Source organism: Callospermophilus lateralis, chromosome 14, assembly GCF_048772815.1.
Source record: "Callospermophilus lateralis isolate mCalLat2 chromosome 14, mCalLat2.hap1, whole genome shotgun sequence".
NCBI classification, from domain to species: domain Eukaryota; kingdom Metazoa; phylum Chordata; class Mammalia; order Rodentia; family Sciuridae; genus Callospermophilus; species Callospermophilus lateralis.
Genome location: NC_135318.1, coordinates 20,605,934 through 20,631,626, shown reverse-complemented (window position 1 = coordinate 20,631,626; position 25,693 = coordinate 20,605,934). Strand labels below are relative to the sequence as shown.

General features: G+C 42.0%; 1 protein-coding gene across 1 annotated transcript; it reads right to left on the bottom strand.

The window, feature by feature from the left end:
* Positions 1 to 1,676: 1,676 nt before the first annotated feature.
* Positions 1,677 to 24,272, bottom strand: Gckr (glucokinase regulator). The gene is made up of 19 exons (XM_076833892.1): positions 24,213 to 24,272; positions 23,790 to 23,945; positions 23,544 to 23,612; positions 22,864 to 22,932; positions 22,392 to 22,465; positions 21,979 to 22,045; positions 21,749 to 21,802; positions 20,577 to 20,671; positions 17,447 to 17,552; positions 16,019 to 16,137; positions 15,535 to 15,633; positions 15,239 to 15,336; positions 14,825 to 14,901; positions 14,363 to 14,459; positions 14,082 to 14,179; positions 13,900 to 13,983; positions 5,931 to 6,080; positions 2,684 to 2,818; positions 1,677 to 2,006 (listed from the first exon to the last, which is right to left on the bottom strand). Exons 1-19 carry the CDS (start codon positions 24,270 to 24,272, stop codon positions 1,836 to 1,838), a joined length of 1,878 nt encoding a protein of 625 aa, XP_076690007.1. The 3' UTR covers positions 1,677 to 1,835.
* Between the last annotated feature and the right edge of the window lie 1,421 nt (positions 24,273 to 25,693).

The window sequence follows — 25,693 nt, the reverse complement described above, 5'->3', positions numbered from 1 at the left end:
TTTCAGCCATCTTGAGTGATAGAGTTAGGAAGAAGTATTTATGTAAAATGAAAGACAAAGCTATGGCACTCAGAAGGCACTGTAAGAGTGGTACTGGGGGAAGGGATTTGGTTAAAGATCTAAGACAGCAATGTGAACATATAGAACAAGAAAACATAGACCCCTCCACACATCTGGAAGCCTGCAGATATATGGAGGAGCCTATGGCTGCTTTTAAGAACTTGATTATCCTCATAAAACTGAAAACTGGTCCCTTAGCAGTCACCCCCCTGCCTGAAAGTTCTTCTTTAATTGGGGAGGTTTTATCTTTAGGAGCATTATTGGGTGTCCATCATGTGGATATTTCTCTGCCAAAAGGGGGAGCCAGCTCTCTGTCATTGGAGCCATATGTCACAGGTACTGAAGAGCTGGCATAGCTCTGGGAGGAAAGGGGGACTTTGGATTTGTCAAAACATGCAACAGCTGAAGTCTAAAATACAGACTGAGGGGCTGGGGCTAGGGCTCAGTGGAAGTGCACTTGCAGGCATATGTGAGGCACTGGGTTCGATTCTCAGCACCACATATAAATAAATAAATAAAAATAAAGGTCTGTCAACAACTAAAAAAAAAAAAAAACTAATTAAAATAAAATACAGACTACAGAGGTTTTTAGTGTTCAATGAGTCTCATGTGAGGATTCATTCCAGTAATAAGGACCCCATCTTTCATGTCTAATTGGGATTGCCTTTTTCTGGGTGACCTATTGTGAGGATTGCCTTAGGCCTGAGCCTAAGGAACTCCATTTTAAAAACTGCAGTTTGAAACCTGCAGTCTCACCAGGCATACCCACAGAGCCCTCCAGTATGGTTTCAAACAAGTTACTTCCGCTCACCTTGATAAAGAGAGTAAAGCTGCTGGCAGGCTGTCCTCCCCTGATAAAAGGGAAAGGCGAGAAGATCAGGGAGGAGACCACCAGACCAGATGTTTCTGACCCCAGGGTAAATGATGTCATGGAGAAATACGGTGGTAGCTGATAAGGATTGAAAGGGGGTCAAAAGCCCCCAAATTTAGTATAAATAATAGAGCTGATGAACAGGGATTCAGCCAGCTGAAACAGGATGCATTCAGTGGTAGAGTGCTCACCTAGTATGCATGAGGCACTGGGTTTGATCCTCAGCACCACATAAAAACAAAAAATAAAGGTATTGTGTCCACCTAAAACTAATATATATATTAAAGAACCTATAGAGTGAAATTGCATTGAGTAGTTTGAGTGAATAAAGCCCTGAAAGGGGCAGAAGCAGGTGGACCTTCTTTATTTCTCCCCTCGACTGCACACATCGCAATTTTGCCCCCTCGCGACACCTATGCTAGGGACTCAACTCCTTCCCTCTCTCCCTGGAATTACCTAAAACTTCCCACCTCTCCTTGTTTGTGTGTCTGTCACAAACGTGTGCAGGCGTGCCTGCCTATTGCAGATGAGAATACAGGGATGTCTGAAGAGGTTTGGACTAGGGGGCAAAGGAATGGGACAAATCATTAAAAAATCAAATCTGCCATTAGGACCAACTCAAGACAGTCATCCTGTCCCACCCTTGTTTACTGAGTCTGACTAACTGACTTTGATGGATAACTTTCCAAAACAGGAATTTAGTTTTATTTCTAAAATCAGAAAAAGCCAGTGAAAGTGAGAGACACTGAGTCAAGAGCAAAATTTTCTCCCCTGAGATGGAGAAAATCTTTCTTCCCACCAAGTGCTGCTGGTGCCCCTGGAAACTGGATTTCTTCCTCCTACCACATGTGCTGCTGGCACAAGTCCCCTTCAGCTGGGTTCCCTCACACCCAAAAATGCCAGGTCACTGCAGGGCAGGCTGTAGAGACTCCAGGGGGTCTGTCCTGCGCTTCCGACCTGGCCCAGCAAGGGCGCTCCTGACAGCCTCACAGACAGAGGGAGCTGCAGCCAGGTGTGCCTGAGCCTCAGGGATGGAGCATCTGAAGAGAAGGCTCAGCAAGGCTTCAGGGATTACCTGTGGGGAAGAGGCAAGGAGAAGTAAAGATAGAGAAAGTGAAGTCATCTAAGGAAGAACCCCGGAGAAGCTAGAGCATCCATCAGGCTAGATGCAAAAATAGGTTGTTTTCAATACTAGAGAGTGGTAATGAGGTGGCTCAAGAGCAGAGGGAAGCCAGGTGTGGCGGCCCATGCCTGTAATCCCAGTGGCTCAGGTAGTTGAGACAAGAGGATCATAAGTTCAAGGCCAGCCTCAGCAACAATGGTGAGGTGCTAAACAATTCAGTAAGACCCTGTCTCTAAATAAAATACAAAATAGGTTTCGAGATGTAGCTCAGTGGCTGAGTGCCCCTGAGTTCAATCCCCAGTACCCACCCACCCCACAAAAAAAAAAAAAGAGCAGAAAGAAAACTTCATCTTAACCCAGTAAACTGTTCATCCTTCAAAATCCAGCTCAAAGACCCCACTGTTCTTCTTGACTTCCCTCCAAGCCAGAAGGGAGCATTCCTTTTTGGTATATTTTTCACACCTCTGTTATCACTTGTCACTGTCATGTTCCCCATGAATGGGGAGCTCCTGGAGAGAAGGCTCAGCAGAATATCACTGAATTTTGTAAACCAAATATTAAGCAAAGTTCCTGACATACTAAAAGTACTCAGTAAGTGTTTGTTGAGTCACCAGCAGAGGGCAGGCTACCTGTTCCTTCTTCTGTGCAACCTGGATGTGGCAGGAGATGGGAGCAGCCCGAATTTCATCCGAAAGTGGCTGAGGAAAGTGGATTGCTTGGAGGAGACTCTCAATGCATCGGGCCTTGGACTGCCCAGAGAACCGCTGTTGAAGAAGTGGTTAAGATCAGCGTTGGCTAGAAGACCAAGAGAACTAAGAATGGAGAGAAGAAAGAACTGGGGAATTGGGAGGCTAGGATCCTAAATACTGGCTATAGAGGTTACAGGGAATTTGTCCCTTTGGGCAATCCTGAAATCCCCAAATGTAAAGAAAAACTGGGCTAAAGAAGTTGGTGGTGCATCAACATTTATAGCAGCACAATTCACAATAGCTAAACTGTGGAGCCAACCTAGATGCCCTTCAGTGGATGAATGGATTAAAAAATGTGGCATATATACACAATGGAATTTTACTCAGCAATAAAAGAGAATAAAATCCTGGCATTTGCAGGTAAATGGATGGAGTTGGAGAAAATAATGCTAAGTGAAGTTAGCCAATCCCCCCCAAAAAAACAAACACCAAATGTTTTCTCTGATATAAGGAGGCTGACTCATGATGAGGTAGGGAGGGGGAACATGGATGAATAGATGAATTCTAGATAGGGAAGAGGGGAGGGAGGAAAAGAAAGGAGGCAGGGGATTAGCAAGGATGGTGGAATGTGATGGACATCATTATACAAAGTACATGTATGAAGACACGGATTGGGTGTCAACCTACTTTACAGAGATATGAAAAATTGTGGTATATATGTGTAATAAAAATTGTAATGAAAAAAAGTACATGTATAAAGAATTTGCATGAACATACTTTATACAAATATATGAAAATTTGTGCTCTATATGTGTAATAAGAATTGTAATACATTCCACTGTCATGTATTTTAAAAAATAAAATAAAAAAGAAGTTGGTGGTGGGCCATTAGGATGGGTTAAACTGGAATTAATGATGAATTAGTTCTGCGATCACGTCCCACCAACCCCACAGATAGGCAATTTTAAACTGAACTCCCTCCCTCCAGTTTCTTTCATAATAAAATCCACCCTGCACATTGCTGTCTAGCTATCAGTAAATAATGCTTCCATTTTGTCAGTATCCTTCTGTTAGCTTAGCACTGCCAGAAATAAAATGCAAGCCACATATGAATCTTTTAAGTTTTCCAATAGGTGCATTAAAAAAAAAAAGTGAAATCATTGTTAATACATTTTACTCAACCCAACATATTAAAGTTATTTCAACCTTGTAAGCAATATTAAAAACTATGAATGAGATATTTTATGATATTTTTGCAATAAATCTTTGAAGTCTGGGGTTTATTTTTTATTATTTAAAAAAAAATTAGTTATAGGTGGACACAATACCTTTATTTTATTTACTTATTTTTATGTGGTGCTGAGGATTGAACCCAGTGCCTCACACGTGCTAGGCAAGTGGTCTGCCACAGAGTCACAATCCCAGCCCCATGAAATCTGGGGTTTATTTACAATTACAACACACCTCAATTTGAGTGCTTGATATGCAAGGCTAAAAAGTGAGGTTCAGTCCTACAAACACGATAATGTTGCATTTAATGAAAAATAATTTTCAGCTGGATGCAGTGGTGCACACCTGTAATCCCAGCAACTTGGGGGGCTGAGGCAGGAGAGTTCCAACTTGGAGACCAACTTCAGCAACTCAGCAAGACCCTAATATTGTCTCAAAATAAATCTTACAAAAAAAGTGGGGACTGGGGATATAGTTCAGTGGCTAAGCAACCCTGGTCTCAATTCCCAGTACCAAAAAAAAAAAAAACCAAAGAAAAATTTCACTACTTTAATTTTTATATAAAATTAAAAATTCACACTAGCCACATTTCAAATGTTCTATAACCATATGTGGCTGCTGACCATTGTTTTGGACAGCACAAATCTACGTATATTTGGCAAGTCCAAATCCTGTCTGGCTTTAACTTTTCACAATCCCTTCTCTTCCTGCTCCTTTGTAATACCTCATTACTATGTAAAGTTACTCTCCACTCTAGTCATGTGTGTGTTCCCTACATAGCACACCTAGTCCTCCTTCTGACCCTTGGCTAATGTGTTTACTAATATGAATACAGTTCTGCCTTTCAACTATCCAAGTCAAAACCACCAAGTCTAAATCAAATATCACCTCTTCCATGAAGCCTTCTGCTTGCTACAGTGCAAACCAACCCCATCTTCTTTGAAGTTCTATTGGACTTCAGTAGGTCCATGGGTTGTTTCAGGACCCCAATGGGTGCTCATTAAATGTTGGATATATTTATTTTTTTTTCACATAGGGTTGCCAGATTTAGCAAACAGAAATATAGGATATTCAGTTATATGTGAAATAATGGGAAAAAATTCATATACATTCCAAATACTGCATGGAACATTTATACTTTAAAAAAAAGTGTTCGTTATTTATCTGAAATTCAAATTTAATTGGTTGACCTGAATTTTTATTTGCTAAAACTGTCAACTTTACTTTCAAGGTCATTCCTAATGCTAGCTGCTCAGCATCTGTTCCTCCTCCCTCTGGAATCTGCATCTTGTTTTCCTCTGGAGAACTATGGTTTTCCCATGCTCAGGCCACAAGTTTTGATTGAAGCTCACCTCCCACCCTTTCCTCCATCACCATGTTGTAGGAAAAGCACACGAATCAGGTTGGGCAGTGATTGGTTCAGGGGTGTGCAGGGGACCAAAGACAAGCCAATAAGAGCCTTCCCCCAGGCATTTGTGGGACTCACAGGACAGATGGAGTCTTTTCCTGCTGGGGTTGCTAAACTGGCAAGGATATCAGGCTGGTACTACTTATGGTCAATTTGCCACCTACTGGAGAAGATCTGTCCCAGAATGAGAGCAACAGAAGAAAGTAGAGGTAAGAGGTGAAGTTTCTCAGTCCCACCATCAGAGAATCTGGCTAGACTGTTCATCTACAGGAGCAATCATTTGCCTTGTTTAGTTTACACCAGTATGAATGGGGTTTGTGTTACATACTTATAGCTGAAAGAATCTTGCCTACTAGTTTTTGTTTCACAAACAAGAACCAATGTGTGCACACACACTCAGAGTGGGGGGGGGGGATACATCTGATACAAGGAGGAGGAAAGGCACAAAGCAGAAAAATCAGCCCTTACCACTACACATCTCTCTGCCTCTGCAAAATGCCTTCCAATGGCAGCCTAGGTTTTAAGGCCAGGCCCACCCCATCACTTTACCTGCAGCATGGCCAGTGCCCTCCAGAACAGCTTGGAGTTGCCAATGCGGAGGTCCAACATGTAGTTTTGTAGGATCTTCCCAAGAAGAACATGGGCCCCTGTACTCACTGTATTCAGTATCCACTTGGTGCTTAGCTCACGCTGAAACTTCTAAAAATGGCAGACACATGGGGAAACGGAAAATTAGAAGATGGGAGAGCAGCAGGATAGAAAGGGCTGCATTACTAGACAAGAAGTAAGGGTGGAAAACCAGGAACTAAAAGACAGACATCACTTGTTTAAGCAGCACAGGGTTTAAATACTAGGATAATGGGTGTAAACCAGAACATCTCAGACAAACCTAACAGCTGTACCCATTTGTATTTTTAAACCCTGGGCAAATATTTTTTCTGAGTCCTTCCATAGTAGGTTTTGCTCTTGCCAAAAATTTATTTTTGCTCCTTGAGTACCAGAAAAGGGAGGATATAAGTCCTGGGACTCATCCACTAAACCACAGTTTCCCTGAAGGCAGAGATGGTGTCTAATTCTGCTCCAGAGCCCCAGACCTTTTGATAATGATTGACACATGGCTCCTAATAAATGTTTCTTGAAAAATGAATTTCGTTTAATCCTTACATTATCTCTACGAAATAGATATTTATTTATTTATTTACTAACCTATCTATCTATCTATTTATTTATTTATTTTGAGTTGGGGGACTGGGGATTGAATTCCGGGGGCACTTGACCACTGAGCCACATCCCCAGCCCTATTTTGTATTTTACTTAGAGACAGGGTCTTACTGAGTTGCTTAGCACCTCGCTTTTGCTAAGGCTGGCTTTGAACTCTTGATTCTCCTGCCTCAGCCTCCCAAGCTGCTCGGATTACAGGCATGCACCACTGTGACTGGCTGGAACAGGTATTTCTATCCCATTTCTACCCATGAGGAAACTAGAAGTCAAAAGTAAACTAACTTGGATAAGCTTATATGATAGTGAAACAGAATCAGGACTTAAATCCAGGTCTTGTGATTCAATGATGAAGGTATTTCCTACTTTGCCACAATCATCTCCTAGATGAATGAAAGAGTGCATGTGAAAGCATTTTGAAAATTAAAACATATGGACAGGTACTGTGAGTATCAACTGCTACTTGACCTTAGCCAGGATATCTTGTTCACGCTGTGGCCCTTATCTATTACTGCACTTGTTGCAACAGGGATCCAGCCAACATGTTGAGAGGAGTCACACAGTACTAGAAGGCTGAGGAAACAAGACATCACTACGAATTTTTCTTTTTTATTCTGGAACCCCTGAAATAACTAGTCACACAAAATCCTGGAAGAGGGTATACTGTAAACACTTAACAAGTGCATGCCAAGGACACTGAATACAAAAACAGAAATCTGACCATTCTGACCAATCAACACAAGGCTGACTGTTATTTAGCATTCATGCTATGGCTACATATCACACTGCCCTGTAGGACAGAGGTCAGCTAACTGTGAGTTATGTTCTTAGCCATTTGTACCACTAACCATTTATATGATTAACACAAAAACATTTTAAACTTTACATAATTTAGATATACATTCATTTAAAGTTTATAAAGTAAAGTAAATCTGTAATTATTTTTTTTTAATTTTTTTTTAGAGAGAGTCAGAGAGGAGAGAGAGAGAGAATTTTAATATTTATTTTTTAGTTATCGGCAGACACAACATCTTTCTTTGTATGTGGTGCTGAGGATCAAACCCGGGCCGCACGCATGCCAGGCGAGCGCACTACCACTTGAGCCATATCCCCAGCCCAGTAAATCTGTAATTATAACTGGGAAAATCTTTAAATAATAATGAAGGGAGGAGTATCCCTAGTTGATAACAAACATACTATAAAGTCTCTATTATTAAATATATAATGTGCTGGTACCAGCACTTCAATAGACTGACCCCTGGAACAAAACAGAAAGTCCAGAAATGGACCAATTAATATGGAAATTGAGTATGTGATACAGGTAGTATCCCAAGTCATTCAGGAAAGGATAGACTAAAATAAAGATTAATCAGGTCAACCTCAAAAAAATTAAAGATTTTTAAAACATTGTTTTAATTGTAGATGAACACAATACCTTTATTTTATTTATTTATTTTACATGGTGCTGAGGATCAAACCCAGTGCCTCATACATGCTAGGCAAGTGTTCTACCACTGATCCACAACCTCAGCCTCCTCCCCCAAAATTAAAGATTTTTTCATGGTTAAAACCTAGAGAAAATATTTACAACATATATCAGAAATAAATGGCTAATGTCTTTGGGCTGGAGTTGTAGTTCAGTGATGGAGCGCTTGCCTAGCATGTGTGAGGCACTGTATTGAACCACAACATCACATATAAAAAAATAAAAGGTACCTTAACAACTAAAAAAATATATATTTTTTTTCAAAAAAAAGCTAATGTCTTTGGGGCCAGGGTTGTGGCTCAGTGGTAGAGTGCTTGCCTAGCATGCATGAGGCACTGGGTTCAATGACCAGCACCACATAAAAATAAACAAATAAAATAAAGGTATTGTGCTCATTACAACTAAAATATATTTTTTTAAAGGCTAATGTCTTGGGCTGGGGATGTGGCTCAAGCGTTTGCGCGCTCGCCTGGCATGCGTGCGGCCCGGGTTCGATACTCAGCACCACATACAAAAAAACAAAGATGTGCTGTCCGCCGATAACTAAAAAATAAATATTAAAATTCTCTCTCTCTCTCTTTCCCTCTCTCTTAAAAAAAAAAAAAAAGGCTAATGTCTTTATAAAGAACTCAAAGTTGGACTGGGGCTGTGGCTCAGGGGTAGCGCATTTGCCTAGCATGTGTGAGGCACTGGGTTCAAGTCTCAACACCACATATAAATAAATAAAATAAAGGTTTGTCAACAACTAAAAAAATATTTAAAAAAAAAAAAAAAAGAACTCAAAGTTGGGCTGGGGATGTGGTTCAAGCAGTAGCACGCTCGCCTGGCATGTGCGCGGCCCGGGTTCAATCCTCAGCACCACATACAAACAAAGATGTTGTGTCCGCCAAAAACCAAAAAATAAATATTAAAATTCTCTCTCTCTCTCTCTCTCTCTCTCTCTCTTAAAAAAAAAAAAAAAAAAAATATATATATATATATATATATATATATATATATATATATGACTCAAAGTCGGGTTCCAAAAAAATTAAAAGCTCACCAGAAAAAGAGGTAAAATGGATTAACATGCAATTCATAAAAGGAATAAAAAAGATTCACTAAAGACCCTTAACCAGGTGAAAAGTGCTCGGCTTCACACATAATAAAAGAAATACAAATGAAAACTACACAGAAATGATATTTCTTAACTATCATATTGGCAAAATCTGGACAGTACTCTCTGTTATGGTTTGGATCTGAAAAGTCCCCAAATTCTTGTGTTTTGGTCCTCAGTATAGCAATATTCAGAGGAAGGACTTTTAGAAAATGACTGGCTCATGAAGGTTCTAACCTCATCAGTGGATTAATCCATTGGGTGGATTAATAATTTGAATGAACTACTGGGAGGAGGTGAAACCATGGGCAGGCAGTGCATGGCTGGAAGAAGTAGGTCACTGGAGGCGTGCTTGGGGACTATATCTTGTCCCTGACTCTTCCCTCTGTCTCTTTATCTGATTCCCCCTGCTATGAGCTTTCCTCTGCCAAATTCTTCCACATATTTCTGCCTTGGAGCCAGTTCACCTTGGATTGAAAATTCTGAAACTGTGAGTCAAAATAAACCTTTCCTTACTTAAGTTGTTTATGTCAGGTATTTTGGTCACAGGGATGAAAATCTGACTAACACTCTCAGAGAAGCTACATGGAAGAAGCATTGCTGGCATGAGAAGCAACATGGTACACTCCTATAGGGGATCACTTTGCAATATCTAACAAAATTACATATGTATTTACCCTTTGATCCAGTTCTAATACTTCTGGGAATTTATCCCCCCAAAGACTTGTAAGATTACAAAAATACATGCACATTCATTGCATCATCGTTCGCAGTAGCAAAATACTGTAAACAACCTAAATGCCCTACACAGGAGATTGGCTGGGCAAACTATTATACATGGGCACATACCAAAAAGCTAAATACCAATGAGAAAGAGAGCTTTAATTGCAGTGGAATCATTTTCAGAATATCTTGTTAAGCAAAACAAGAAAGATATAAAAGGTATGCCACCCTTGGCTTAAGAAAGGTTTTTGGTTGTTGGTGGTGGCAGTTTGTATTTGTTTTGCAAAAATAAACACAACAAAGAATGTTCAAATATGGATATAAACATGCCCCAGGGAACCAACCTGAATGAGCTCAAATTTTGAGCATTAAAAAGAGAAATGATGGGGGCTGGGGTTGTGGCTCAGTGGTAGAGCACTTGCCCAGCACATGCAAGGCCCTGGGTTTGATCCTCAGTACCACATAAAAATAAATAAATTAATTAAAGATATTGTATTCAACTACAACTAAAAAATAAATATTTCTTAAAGATATAAATAAATAAATAAAAGGTATTGACAGCTACAACTAAAAAAATAAATAAATATATATTTTTAAAAAAAAAACAGAGAGGGGCTGGGGATGTGGCTCAAGCGGTAGCGTGCTCGCCTGGCATGCGTGCGGCCCGGGTTCGATCCTCAGCACCACATACAAAGATGTTGTATCCGCCGATAACTAAAATAAAATAAATATTAAAAAAAAAAAAAAAAAAAAAAACAGAGAAATGATGGGCTAGGGTTGTGGTTCCGTGGCAGAGCACTTGGATAGCATGTAGGAGGCACTGGGTTCGATTCTCAGCACCACATATAAATGAATAAAATAAAAACCATCAACAACTAAATAAATAATTAAATAAGTTAAAAAAAAAAGAGAGAGAGAGAGAGAAATGAGCGGGGTGCGGTGGCACATGCCTATAAAGCTGGTGGCTCAGAAGGCTGAGGCAGGAAGATCTCAAGTTCAAAGCCAGCCTCAGCAAAAGTGAGGTGCTAAGCAACTCAGTGAGACCCTGTCTCTAAATAAAATACAAAATAGGATCGGAGATGTGGCTCAGTGATTGAGTGCCCCTGAGTTCAATCCCCAGTGCCCTCCACTCCAGTTAAAAAAAAAAAAGGAGAGAAATGAGCTGGGTGAGGTGGCACACCCCTGTAATTCCAGAAATTTGGGAGGCTGAGGCAGGAAGATCACAAGTTCGAGCCTTAGTAACTTAGCAAGGCTCTAAGCAATTTAGCATGAACCTGTCTCAAAAATGAAAAGGGCTGATCATGTGGCTCAATGGTAAAGCGCTCCTGAGTTCAATACCTGGTACCGAAATCAAAACAAAATAAAACATACACACACACAAACCAACAGGTAACAACAGGAATGTATTAAGACACATTTAATGTGGGACATGTCTATAATCCCAGCCTCTTGGGAGACTGAGGCAGAAGGATCCCAAGATTGAGGCCAGTCTGAGCAACCTAGCAAGACCTTGTCTCAAAATAAAATAAAAAGGTCTGGGGATGTAGTTCAGTGGCCCTGAGTACCTCAACACACATGGACACACATACACATGCATTTAACAACAACAAACAAAAAATTTATGAGTCCATAATGACACTAAACACACATAGATTGGGTACAAAGTGAAGAGAAAGTTTTCTTTACAGAACAATGCCAACCAATGAAAATACCTAGAAGGGATAGAAATAAAAAGACACCAGTTTAAAATCACAATAGTTGGTTCAACCAAGAATCATCAGTTGATGCTAAAACTATGGGTGAAGATTGTTGACCAACATGATGCAGAGAAATCTAATGAACATCTTCCTAACCAAATGATCAAATGTAGCCTCACCAGTAAAGGGACAAACTGATATCAGTTGCTTCTGATGTGACGGGGCCCAACCCCACCTGTGGGTACTCTTATCAACCTGAATATAATGACTAAACAGTTGGGCAAATCCAAAATGAGGCATGTTCTGGAAATGATGGGCTAGGGTTGTGGTTCCGTGGCAGGGCACTTGGATAGCATGTATGAGGCACTGGGTTCGATTCTCAGCACCACATATAAATAAATAAAATAAAAACCATCAACAACTAAATAAATAAGTAAATAAGTTAAAAAAGAGAGAGAGAAATGACATTAAAGACATTTTAGATTTCTAAAATGTCGTCGTCATAAGAATCAAAAAAGAGAAAAACTGAGGACTATTAAAGGAAACCAAACAGACCTAATTAATAAAGGCAATACATTATCCTTGATTGGATCCTGGAATCAGAAAATAAAAACAATACAGTGATAATTGGGGAAATTTGAATATAGCTTGGATATGAGTTAATAGAAGTGCAAAAACGGTCATTTTCCTGAATGGATAATTGTATCATATTTATATTGTAAATGTCCTTGTTCTTGGGGGACACATTCCAAAGTAATTGGGGTGACGTGCCCTCAAAGCTCCAGCTATGTTTCAAATGATTCAGGGAAAAGAGATAAAGCAAATGTGGCCAGAGGAGTTAGTGAATCTAGGGAAAAGCCTGTGAGTGTTCATTGAACTATTCTTGCAAATTATTCTCCAAGTTTGAAATTTTCAAAATAAAAATCTGTGTGTAGTTTACATAAAAAATATTTCTACTACTAAAGATTCACAAGCCCTAATGGAAGCCTCCTTCTTTTAAACAATTCCAATCCATTTAGAAAGGTAAACTCAACATCTAGAGAAAGATAAAAACTAACAAAGACAAAGTGGATAGATTTGAGTACAGAGAATTTTAAATAACTTATCTACATATCAAAAACATAGAAATCAAAGAAACATAATAAGCTGGGAAACTATAAAACAGAAAAAGAAAGTTACTTGGTCTATACATCTCCTTACAAATCAGAAAGAAAATAAACAACTCCTAAAAAGAATGAGAGAATATACTAGAAAGAGAAGAAGAACTAAAAGAAAAAGGATCAAATGGCCAATACGTATCTTTAGATATGCTACCCAATGTTCAAAGGGTGTGAAGGAACAAGAAACTTTGCACTTTGTGTATTAGGGATTATGATGCCATCAAGGAGCCTAGAAGTGTGGAGAGGTACAGAACATGAAGGAAGGCCAAGGTGACATGAGATCAATTAGAGAAGACTTTTTAGAAGACAGGCAAATCTCATAGGAGACAATGAATGTGGGAAGCATGACAAGAAGCAGAGAGGTAACAAATGCACACCACTTGGAGGAGATGACAAAGATGTACATTAGAATGAGAACTGCTCAGGGGAAAGAAGTTTCCATAGACTTCTTCGTCCAGTGAGGCAGCAGCCAGTTGTGTCTGGTCAAGTGGGGAAACTTCCTGAAGGAGATGAGAGACCACATCCCTCCAGGGCAACCCACCAAGGTCTTGGGTCTGCCCCATGGAGAGTGGGCAGATGGTGAGTGTGAAAACTAAGACTCAGCGATGTAAAATGGCTTTTTTCCTTGGTTTACACAGCAGAGCTGGACTAGCACCCAGTTTTCCTGATGCCCATTCTAAACTAAAATGCAAAGTACACACAATCTGATTATTATTTCTATGATTATTATCAGTGTTTGTCCTTGATTATAATTTTTATTATAATTTCATTATCAAGCAGGGGACCATATCAATGCAATATATACACTAAGTGCAGCATAGAATATCTTGCCAAAAAGCCATGCCCTAAAGGCTTTTAGATTGTGATGATAACTAGAGTATCCACAATTAACCTGTCCCAAAGGATAAATGAGCATCTGTTAAGTAATCCTGCCCGTTTTGCATGTTCCTAGAGGGAGCTGAACCCAGTAGCTCTTTGCCTTGGAAACTCTGTCTAGCGACCTGGTAACTCAAGAATTGCCTGGCTGAATTGGCAGGGGGGCTAGATATCGCTCTCCTCCTGCTTTGGGTTTTCAATTTCTGGAATCCTTCCCTCTTTTATCCCCTCATTGTGGATATTACTTTCTCATCTCCCTTACCTGGATGAAGTTCCCTTCATATTCAAAGAACAGCAGTGGCCACGTGATACTGATGATGGAGGGAAAGAGCTTCTTCAGAGGGGTCTGAAGGTAAACAGAGAGGAGCAGGAGTGAGTAGCATGTCCAGGAAGGCCTGGCTATAACTGCCACCCAACGTCCCCTCCTCAAGGCTGGAGCCTCACCGGCAAAGACTGCCCCACAGTGCTGTGTGCCAGGGCCTGGATGTTAGTGGTCTTCTTTTTCACCTGCTCCACCAGTGTCTGCACCTCCATGAGGTTGTCTAGGGGTGGGCATCAGAGTTGAAAGATGTGCTACTCTCCTTCCTGCCACCCTGAGCTCCAGTCAGAACACTCACCCCATCCCTCCCTCTTAACAGGTGTCCTAAGATCCAGAGAAATGACAGCTTCTCTGCTACCCTACCACTTCCAGCCCTTCACCCTTTCACTCCCACCTCCCCTCTTACCATCCAGGGTGAAAATGAAGAGCACAGTGTCAATTTCCGTGATAGAAGGCAGGATGGAAGTCAGGAAGTCCTCCTGAGAGAAGGTGAACTGGGGACCCTGGGGCAGAAGATGATGGGAGAGTCCCTTCCATGAGAACACTCTAGAGCACAAGACTGAAGAGGACTTAGAGGACATCGAGTGCAGCCCTTTGGACTACAGATGTAAAAATCAAGGTTCAAAAAGGTAGTGTTTTTGCCCAAGATGATGTAGCAAGTCAGTGGACTGGAGCCAGGTTTTAGGAAGTAAAACCAGAGCCGTCCACACCCCCCGAGGTGCCTCAAAGCCTAGTGACCTCTAATCCATATTCCCTTCTCTGGACAGTTTATCCCATCGTATTCTCGCTTCCACCCTCACCTTCCCCTATTCTCCCTCCCCCTGCACACCAGTGAAATTCACAACTTCTCCAACTGTCTTCCTCTGACCTGGTTGGTGAGCTCAGCCTTCTGGTTAAACATGTCACTATGATCACCCATAAGAAAACCACGGACATCTCGGAAATCTGGAAAGTTTAAAGACAAAGAGAAGTGATGGGGTTTATAGGAAAGGAAGGCTCTAGGCTTTAGGAGCTGGGAGAAAAGCAGAAAGTGGGGTGTGGGTGAGGAGTTACCCATGTGGGAGGCCATAGTCATGAGCAGAGGTGGGAGTTGAGAGATCAGGGACTGAGATGGGATGAAAAGGACGAATAATTTGATTGAAATGCCTATTTAGGTAGGGCAGGATGGACACTGAGGAACCTCTGTGAGATCCTCCATGGGTTGGCAGGAAAATATCTGGATAGTGGACAAACTGGTTGGAGTCAGGTGGAATCAGGAAGAATGTTGGGACTGGGAACCCACCAGCGCCAAAAGTGTGGATGCACTCTACTCCATCCATGATGGCAATGATGCCAAGGGTCTGCCAGCCAACCAAGTGCACTCGGCCTTTCTTCTCCAGGCTGACAATGCATCAGAGATCAGGACATGAGTGATCACCGGAGGTCAGAAATACATATGGAAGAGCATAGGTGTAAACAAACAAGAGTCAACTACGACCCTTCGGATAGATCCATTCACCTCCCTATGTTAGCATATCTCACAGATTCCCTACTCTCCCCTGCTCCTAGGATGACCCTTCCAAACACAAATCCAAATACCTGGTGCTGACTTGCTTCATCAGGGTGGCAATCTTGGAGCTCTGACTGTAGGTCACCTGATGAGCCCGCTCAAATGTCCGGAGGATTTCCAGGAGGCATCTAGAAGAAAAGTCAACAGTTCCCAGAAGGGCCCAACATCTCAGAAGAAAATTAGGTACTCCCCACCCCATCTAGGGAAAGGTACAATTCTCATAAAACTAAAGCTGCTGGCCCATGGTGAGGTGGGCACAAAACTAAAGAGCAGAGAGAGGAGTAAGGGCATCAAGAGAGCTTTTGGGGAGGATGGGATCAGAGAGTAGATGAGAAAGTAAGTGAACCATCTGGGAGTTAGACTAGAGACTAGGGAAGGAGGCCATAACGGGATGGTCTCCAGCCCATATGACCTGGATCATGCCCAAGTTAATAACCTCTGGAACTGGTCCTCCCATTTCCCCCTCCATCATCCAGCTGACTGTGATCTGTCTCTTGCCCAGATCCTTCATACCTTTGAGATGCTGCAATGCCACGGTCCACAGTCTTATGAGCTGCTAACAACAGGGTTTCCAGCAAGATCTTGGTGGCACTTCCCCCTTTCATCCGGGAGGAACCGCTGAGACCCTCAGGCTGAGGAGGCAATGATACTCAGAAGGGATTGATAGAGGAAGGAACCTGGAGTCCACCAGTTAGTGACCCTGGACACAGAATATGGTTGGTGATCTCTGGGCATGGAATGTGGTTGGTGACCCTTGGGCATGAACTCTGGTAGGTGACCCCTGGATATGTACCCTGGTTAATGACTTTGGGCATACACTCTGGTTAGTGACCCCTGGGCATGTATCTTGGTTTGAACCTTGGGCATATACTCTGGTTAGTGACCTCTGAGCATGTATCCTGGTTAAAGACCTTGGGGATGCACTCTGGTTAGTGTCCCTGAACATGCTTTCAATAGTGGTGGCTTCCAGTGTGTTGTGGAGAGGAATGCTTGGGTAGGCTTAACTGAAATAAAGAGGGAAAAGGCTACCTCTGGTCATCCTTGTGGTGCTTCAGGATTCTCATGGAGGAGGTCTCTTCTGAATTGAGTCAAGGGTTTTTTCAGAGAGTGTTTTTTTTCTGAAACTTTCTCCCCACTTCTCCCACTACCATGATTTGTGGTAGTTTGTCAACCCAAATGTCACAGTTCCCATGCTTTGGACAAAACCCATGAAGCAGCCATTGCAATAGTACTGATTTGTAACACAGCATTCCAAAAACTACAGCAAAGATAATTTAAAAAACAGTGATTGAGAAAAGAAGATTGAGAGCCCATAGAGTGGAGGAAAGAGATGAGCATGGAAGAGAGAAAGTGGTGGAAATCTTCTGTGGTAAGGAATTTCCTCTTCTTATCTCATACAAGGAAGATCAAGGAGAATGTCATAAATGTACCCACCACAGGCAGAGGGAGGCAATGGCAAGGCTTTGGCTAAGGCCAGAATAAGGGTAGATGGTACCAGTAAGATGCATCCGCAACCCAGAAAAGAGGAAAACAAAACAAAGACAAAAATTAAATAGGAGTCCAGAGGCTAAGGCCTGCTCCATCCTGGAGAGGATGCAGAAAGACAGGAATAAAACAGCATCCCATATTTGAAATTTAAATATATGAAAGAGTCTAAATGAGACAACAATGGCTAGACCAGGCTGTCTGTACCCAAATGGAAAAAAGCTACCCTAGATCACTGAAGTGTTTAATAGTTATTGATTTGAGAATCAGAGTTGGAATAAAGATAAAACAACTCCAAATGAAAATAGGATTTCATTTAACACATGCTAGATGACACTCGATACCTCAGGAATTTAAGCAAGATGAACAGAACCACAAATCAGAGGCCCTAAGCACGTGGCAAGCAATTCCCAGATGCTTGAGGGAGGGCATAGAAAAAGGAGAGAGAGGCCATACCCCTACTGCAGGATTGAGCACAAAAGCTTCCTGTTTCTCTTGCATTTTCTGCATCCGCTCTGCTATTTGCCGGAATGTTGAACTCCAGTCTTCAATGGGGTCATTTCTGGAGTCCAGAGAGACACAGAGGTAGAAGAATTGTCTGTGAGGATCTAAAGGCAGGGCTTCCATTGGGAGTCAGGGTCAATGACCACATTAAGATTGGAGTCAGAGGTCAGCAACTTTGTAGAGAGATATGCTTTGGAGCTCATGGGGTAGTGTGTCCTTGAACCCCAAGGATAGAATTAATAATACTTTCAGCAAAGTTTTTAGCAGAGCAAAGCTAATACTCAAGTTTAAAGTTCTAGCAGGAGACAAGAACCTTGTAACCTGGCCCTAGCATCAGCCCCACTGCCATAAGCCCCACAGCCATGGCCACCCTAACCTTGCTCTCTGTGGCCCACTAGGGGAATGCCCATCGCCAAATGTCAGAATTGCCTTCTATCTTAGGGTCCTTTAGCAGCCCTTCCCGTTGCTGGAAATACATTCTGGAAATCCTTTCAAAGGAAGAGGGAGGGATAAGTCCATAGTGAGGGAACCAAGCTACAAGATACTATTTGTTTGTTTGTTTGTTTTTTGGGGGGGTGCTAGGAATTTATACCCAGGGCTGCTTAAGCACTAAGCCATATCTCCAAACCCCCACCACCACCTTTTCTTTCTTTCTTTCTTTCTTTCTTTCTTTCTTTCTTTCTTTCTTTCTCTCTCTCTCTCTCTCTCTCTCTCTCTCTCTCTCTTTCTTTCTTTTTTGATGGTGCTGGGGATTTGCACATGTGAGGCAAGCACTCTACCAACTGAGCTATATCCCCAGCCCTCCAGCTACTTTTTATTATTTTTTGTTTTGCAATAGGACCTCACTAGTTGCTTAGGGCCTTGAAAAATTGCTGACGCTGGCCTTGAACTTGAGATCCTTCTGTTTCAGCCTCTGGAGTTGCTGGGATTACAGGTGTGTGCCAATAAGACTATATATATATATATATATATTTTTTTTTTTTTTTTGAGACAGAGTCAGGCTAGGTTTGAACTTATGATTCTCCAGCCAAACTAAGACACTGGGGTAGAAAACAAGCACCATCATGCTTGGCTAGCTGCAAGGTATGAAGCATACATAGCACCTGACAATTGGCAGGCATTCCTTGAATAAATTAATCAAGAACAAAGCAATGTGTTAATGAGATAAGAGAGCTACAGGCTTGTTATCTGCTTAGTTACAAATCATAGAATGTCAAAGAATGAGTATCTCCTGTATTTGCTTGCTAGGGAACAATTTGTGAATCACCTACTGTGACAGGACCTCAAAAAGTCACTTCTGCACATCGCATCCCTAACTTCCCCTTATCATCAATCCCTGCAAAGATTCCCTCCCTTCTTGAACTATTTTGATATATTTTTTCTTTTGTATAACTCCTCTTCTTCTCCTTCTCTCCTTCTCTCCTCCTCTCCTTCTCTTCTTTTCAATTTTCTTTCTTTCTTTTTTTTTTTTTTGTACCAGGGATTAAACCCAGGGACTTTTGTAAACTGCTTAGGGTTTTAGGGTCTTGCTAAATTGCTGAGGCTGGCTTTGAACTTGCGATTCTCCTGCCTCTGGCAGCTCTTTTGTGACTTCTAAAGCAGACAAGTTTTGCGTTTTTCATATCCATTGCATAAAGTTATTTCTTATCAATCATTCATCCTCAGGCTATTTCTAAAACTTCCTAGAACCTTTAAGAAAGAGGAGACTTAAGCAAAGAAGTGAAATAATGTCTATATCGTGTGGTTTAAAATTCAACTCCTAGACTTGGGCTGGATATTGAAATCACCAGGGGAGTTTTGTTTTTAATAATTATCCATTTCTGGATGTCATATTCACCCTCAGATTCAGAACCAATAGTTCTGGAGCAGAACCCAAAAATCAGTATATTTTAAAAGCTTTTCAGATGACTCTGAAGATCAGCCAAGTTTGGGAGTCACTGATTTAAGGAACAACTGGAAGATCTCCACGCCTACATTGTTTGAAATTCTTCATTTCACTTAGTCACAGGACCTGAAATTAGCATCCACTGCAGCAGATATATTTTTGGTGAAGGAGAGTCCTCCATGAAAAGGATCAGGGTTAGGAGTATCTCAGACTCATTTACACCTTTCGTAGGAATTATACTACGAATCTTGAGTCTGAAACTTGGAAAAATACCTCCAAAAGTACCCAACTCATTTGCCTTCCCAAGACCACCACAAAACATGCAGAGCTGCTCTAAAATAATCAAAAAGCCAATGTTGTGATCCTTTCAGTGACAGGAAGCCCTCAGTCATATCAGGTGGCCCACCCCATGAGTTTATTTAGCAGATTCCTCTAAAACTGGCTGTACAGTGGAATCTCCAGGGACACTTTTTTTAAATGGACATTTTGAGGCTTTACCTCCAAATCAATAAAATCAGATCTCTAACACAAGGGGCTAAGAATTTTCTTCCCTCTTATTTGTTAATACCCAAGCACCCTAAGTATAGAATCACATCTGCACACTATTGGTTAACTTTCTCTGATATCAGACAAAATGGCCATTTAGATAAAGACTAAGAGGGAGGTTGTTTGACAGTACAGGGCTCTCAGGGAAGGAAGAGGGGGGTGGATTTGAACAGCCAGAGGGGAACAAAAGGGTGCCTGGAATGATGAGAGATTTTGGGAATGAAAATAAGAGAGCTGAATAAACAGGAGTAGGTGCCACTTGGCATCTGCTACTTTGAAAACACCCTTGGTGCTCACCCTAAATAAAAGCACAGATCTTTGTGGTATGCATTCTCTTCACCCCAATTTTTCTGCTCGCCCTTGTTTTCCTTAACTCTTCAATCCTTCTTTTGAATGTATGCCAACTTTTGTATTTGTTATGTAACCTTTGTAAACTGCCTTCAATCCACTCTGAAATCAGGGGAGAATAATTCAATCAACCAATCAACAAAAAACTTCATAAACTTAGGGGTACCCCATATTTACTTTAGTATTCTGAGATTTGGCAAACAAAACTATTCCATCTGTCCTCCTTTTGTGATTGTACTATAGACTTTGGCATATCGGCCCCAATCTCCCCCAGGGGCTGGCCAGTCATTACAAAAGGCTCACCTGGCCATGCTCACTGGATTGAAACCAACCAGGACAGGCAAGAAGACATCTGTGTTGTCCATGCAGTAATCCATCTGGCCTGCCACAAAGGGAGCCTGATGGTGGTGAGAGAGGAGGACATGAGGAGGGTATTACTCTGAGTGCTGCCCCAAGGCCCCTGTGCATCAGAATCCCCCAGAATGCTTGTTCAAAAGGGAGATTCCTAGCAATTAAGAGGATCCTAAATTGGGGGCTAGGGATGTAACTCAGTGGTAGGGTGCTTGCCTAGCATGCATAAGGCCCTGGGTTTAATCCCTAGTATCACAAAAAGAAATAAATCCAAATTTAAAGCAGAGGCACATTTTTAACAGATACCCTAAGGATCCTACATTTTTAGTAAGTTTTTCTAAGGAAATTTTCTATTCTGTAAAGTTTGGAAATTACTGAACTAAACTGCAAGCTTCTGGAAGTCAGTATCCTCTTCTTGTAGGCCTTCCTCCATGGCATGCACTGCTGGGATCTAGATTTCTGCTCACTGAATTCTCTCTGATTGAGAGCTGTGGAGTTGACAGGAACCTTGGGGTCCCTAGTTCAGTGCTTCTCAAACAAACTATTTGAGAATCTTGTTAAAATGCAGATTTGAATTCAGTGGGTCCAGCCTGGAATCTGAGATCCTAAATTTTTTAATAAATTCCAGGTGATGATGTTGTTGGTGCAAGGACTAAAGTTCATGTAGCAAAGGACTAGCCCAAGGGACATATTTTTCTGAAAAGAGCCAGGGAATAAATACTTTAGGCTATGTGGGCCCTATGATCTCTGTCCAACTAGTCGTCCCTAGTGCTATAGCACAAAAAAGGCTGTAAACTGTATGAAAACACAAGTGGCTATGTGCCAGTTAAACTGTTTACAAAAACAGGCAGCTAGTTAGATTGGCTGCCAGCATAGTTTGCTGACCCCTGGACTAGTCCATATATTTTGATTGATGATGGATCAATACACAGTTATTCTGAGATAGGATCTCTTTTCCCTCTTCCCACATTCATACAACTGGATCTAAATTAGTAAAACTAATTAAAATTCCTTGTGCAAATTTTCTGTTTTCTAGCACCCACATTGTCTACCTTCCATACTATTCCATTCCCATCCCTTTTCTTCTTGTAAAATTGATCCACTCAACCTGCCTTCACACTTACAGAGAGTCCCACTGAAATGCCAATGACGATCACCCTTTTTTTCCCAGCAGTCACCTAGGGCAGGCAGGAAGATGAGCAAGTTAAATAACTGGGAGGACTCCTGGGCCCACCCAATAATAATATTAGTTATCGGGGCCAGGACAGACTTGATCTGAATGTTGGGGCTTTTATGTTCCCATGAGAAGGAACAGACAGAGGTCTCTGGTTGACTATTAGTAGGAAGCACAGACCTTCTTCAGTTCCTCAATCCCGTGTAGGGCACTGTCTTCTGTCCTTTCCCTAGAGGCCACCACAGACCTATAAGGGCAGACTTAAGGTCAGAGACACTGGTTGTAAAGCAGAATCTATGGCTTATTTAGGGCAAGTTATGCTGAGAGAAGGGAATGAAGGAAAACAATCATTGAATGAACACCTACTGTTTGTTGGGCACCATGATAGACACTCCATAGAGTTGAAACACTCAAGTACCTACAAAGGCCAGTCAGGTAACCTAAGCATGTAAAGTAGGCCAAAAGTAAGGAGATAAAGAATGCTGGGGACTGAGGTATTTTGGAAATAATCTTTTCTAAAGTCATTCAAATTCAGGTTCTAAAATAACACATATTCAGGCCAAATGAAACATTTATAGGCCAAAGTGACTTACCTGTCACCCCCTGCAATGAGGTAGGTATAAAGAGGTTTTTGTCCTAGACCTTTCATTAGCTGGTTAAAGGAGACCTGTCAACAGGGAGAATATGTGAAGAAGTAAAGACAGTGAAGGAACAAGTAACTTGGGCTTTCAATTCCTAGAGGGTAAAAACTGTATAATTATCTCTTAGGCCAGTGCTTAGCTCATTCCTACTTGGAATCTGCCAGTTAAAGATGCTAGTTGGAGATGATTATTTAGGGATGCATGGGATGTAGAGACATTACCAATGGAATGGTGGGTCTCCAATGGGCTCAGGAGAAATGGGACTCCATGGTGGGATCTAACTTTTGGAGGAGAGAGTGAGGCATGCAGCCCAAGTCTAATGAAGGGTCCACCTAGAAACTTAGCTATGATGACCTTCATGGACCTGGGGGATCATCTGCAGAAGGGAGAGAGAGGAAGGAAAACTGGGGAACAGGGTACTCACTGACATGAGGAATGCCATCCGGCCAGAGGTGCCCCCTCCACTAAGTACCACCAGCGCCTCCTCTGGCTCCTGAGGAAGGAAAGATATCTAGATTGCCAGGACCCAGCTGGAATATAGGGAAGCACTTTCTTTTCTTTGTCACTAATGGAAGAGGACTTCAAGGGACTCATTATCCCTCCCTGCATCACAAAACTGAACACAACATTGGCTATGTGGTGTAGTCAAAGGAACACTGGATTGGAGAAAGAAACTTCAGTTTGACTCCCATCTCTGACATAACTATTTATTCAGTCCCTAATTTATTCTAGAAGGGGCTGAGAGCAGCTTTGTCATCCAAATAAAAACTTAAAAGCAGTATTATCCAATAATTATTAGCATTTGGGCAAACTACTGTGATTATTCTAAGTCTTTTCTTTTTCATCTGAAAGTAAACAGACAGTAACACCAACTTCACAAGTCTTTGTGCGGATAATGGATGTGAAAGTGCAGGGTCAATTATAAAGTATTATGCAGTTAATAGTTATTATTATTTTTATTGATTAATAAGATTACAATAAGGATTCAAGAGGGAGGACTGAAAGAATGGACAACTAAGATCCATAAAATAAGAAATGGAGACCAAAGAAAGAGAAAGAGGGAAACGGAATAGCATAGGCAGGGAACAAACAAATCATCAGTACCTTCAGCACATCCTGAACTTTCTCAGCCACTTGCACCATGGTGGTCAGAACTGATTCACTGTATAGTCTCTACAGGGATGAGGCAGGAATCAGAAGCCAAGAAAGGGAGGTCAGTGGATCAGGATGGAAGAAGAGAGGGTTCTCGGGGTTTCCAAAATCAGGAGCCATTGTCTGGGAGGGCAGAGGCTGAGAGGGGCTGGGGTTAGCATCTTTATCAACTGTGTCCAGGGGCTGGGGCTGGGTCACCTGGTATGTGGGCATGGCTTGCCCCTCCTCCTGGAAGATCTCAGCATCACACTGCCCCAGCAATCGAACAATTTTCTCGGCATCTGCTTTGTCCAAGTCCCTGGTCAGTGGGTTTGACTTCTCTGTGATTGGCACAGCTGCCTCATACCCAGACAACTAGAGAGGAAGGGGATAAGGATGGGGCAGGAAGCCAATGCCTCCTTCATGCCTGCTGCGCTGGAGGTAGGAGTGGCAGCAGACAGTGTTTGAACCACACACACACCCCAACACTCACACACCAGGACCTTAGCCTTCTCTTGATTATTTGAGCCTATTAGGGAAGGAAGATCAGGAGGAAAAATAGGAAGGAAAAAGGAGCGGGCAGAAACCCAGGGTGGAGGGAAAGGAGTCAGTGCAGAAGACCAATATCAAGAAGGGTCTCACCTCCCACTCGCCAGGCTCTGGGGTCTCAATCACGTGTTGAAACCGTTTTGTGCCTGGCATGGTCCTATAATATGGACACACTGTTCTGCCTGCCTCTTCAGCCACACAAACCCCCCTGGTCACAATGAGTCTGCTTCCAATTGGCAGGGCTTTATCTGAGCCACAGAGATGATTAACCCAAGAACCCTGGCCTCTCTGAGCACCTCCCCCAGCACCTCTGGCTACACCACTCTTTCCTGGTTACTAGGCTCCCAGCACTCTGGGGGAGCTTCTGGGGTCCTCTTTGTATGCACCCAAAACTTGCCAGCCCCTTCTATATTTTCAGAAGAGGAAGAGCAGAGGTTCATTACTCTTGCCCTTTAGATACAATGCTCTCTTCTTTGGAAGACCTCAAGCTTGGGAGAGCAGGACAATACCCAGTCCAGAGAGAATCTCTGGGCAATCTCTGGATGCCCCAAGAGGCCAGAGGTCAGGGTCCTTGGATCAGCAGAAGTCAGAGGACCTGGGCCATGGCTTGATCACATGCTCAGCACTCTGTTGTTCTTTCCTGCTCTACTGGCCCATTTTCACCTCTCCTCTCAGAAAGGAAAGCAACAGAAGCTTCAGAGCCCCAGGTGTGCACAAACTGAACTGAGTATGGGGGGGTGGGAATGCTACAGAAATAGAAATACTGCAATGAGAACAAAAGACTCTGCCCTAAATACAATGTTATCCAACATCTATTTACTCTGAGCCATGTACTTTTTACATACAGTATCTCATTGGATATATCAACACTAAGAAATCAATATTAAGCCAGGCATGGTGGTGCATGCCTGTAATCCCAGTGGCTCTGGAGGCTGAAGTGGGAGGATCACAAATTGGAGACCAGCTTTGGCAACTTAGCAGGACCCTGTCAAAAAGTGTGGGGGGAGGCTGGGGGAGCTGGGGTGTAGTTTAGTGGTGTAGTGTCCCTGGCTTCAATCACCAGGACTTGGAAAAGGAAAAAAAAAAAAAAAGGTCAATATTGTTTGATATCCTTGTTTTTCAAATCATGGAACAGATTCAGAGAAGTTCAGTTAGCAGTTAGTTGCTTAAAATCACACAGTTGGCTGAACTGATACACCTAAAATCTTCAGATATTATACTAGGCCAAAGCGTGAAATAATTTAGGGACTTTCATTTCCTGAACGAATGAAACAACTAACAGGGTGCAAATCAAAAATAAACACTCATTCACATAGTATTATAAGATTTAGAGAGATCTTTCCCCAATATTGTCTCATTTGATCCTCACAACAACCCCATTAGGTTTCATATGCTTTGCTTTATATGTGGAAAAACTAAGATGCAGATTAACCAATTTCTCTAAAACCACACAGAAAGTGGCAGAACTAAGAGACAGGAAGATTTGAGAGAGAAGACAGAGACAGAGAAGACAGAGACAGAGATAGCCAGACATAAGTCTTTGCTCTTTACTTCTCCCTCTAAGACCAGCACTC

Excerpts from the sequence above, each read along its gene's own strand:
- Gckr (XM_076833892.1), bottom strand. The coding sequence starts at position 24,272 with ATGCCAGGCACAAAACGGTTTCAACACGTGATTGAGACCCCAGAGCCT. Across the intron at positions 2,819-5,930 it reads GGGCACTGGCCATGCTGCAG|CGGTTCTCTGGGCAGTCCAA; the intron begins GTAAAGTGATGG and ends CTTCTTCAACAG. Across the intron at positions 2,007-2,683 it reads TTGCACAGAAGAAGGAACAG|GTAATCCCTGAAGCCTTGCT; the intron begins GTAGCCTGCCCT and ends TCTTCCCCACAG.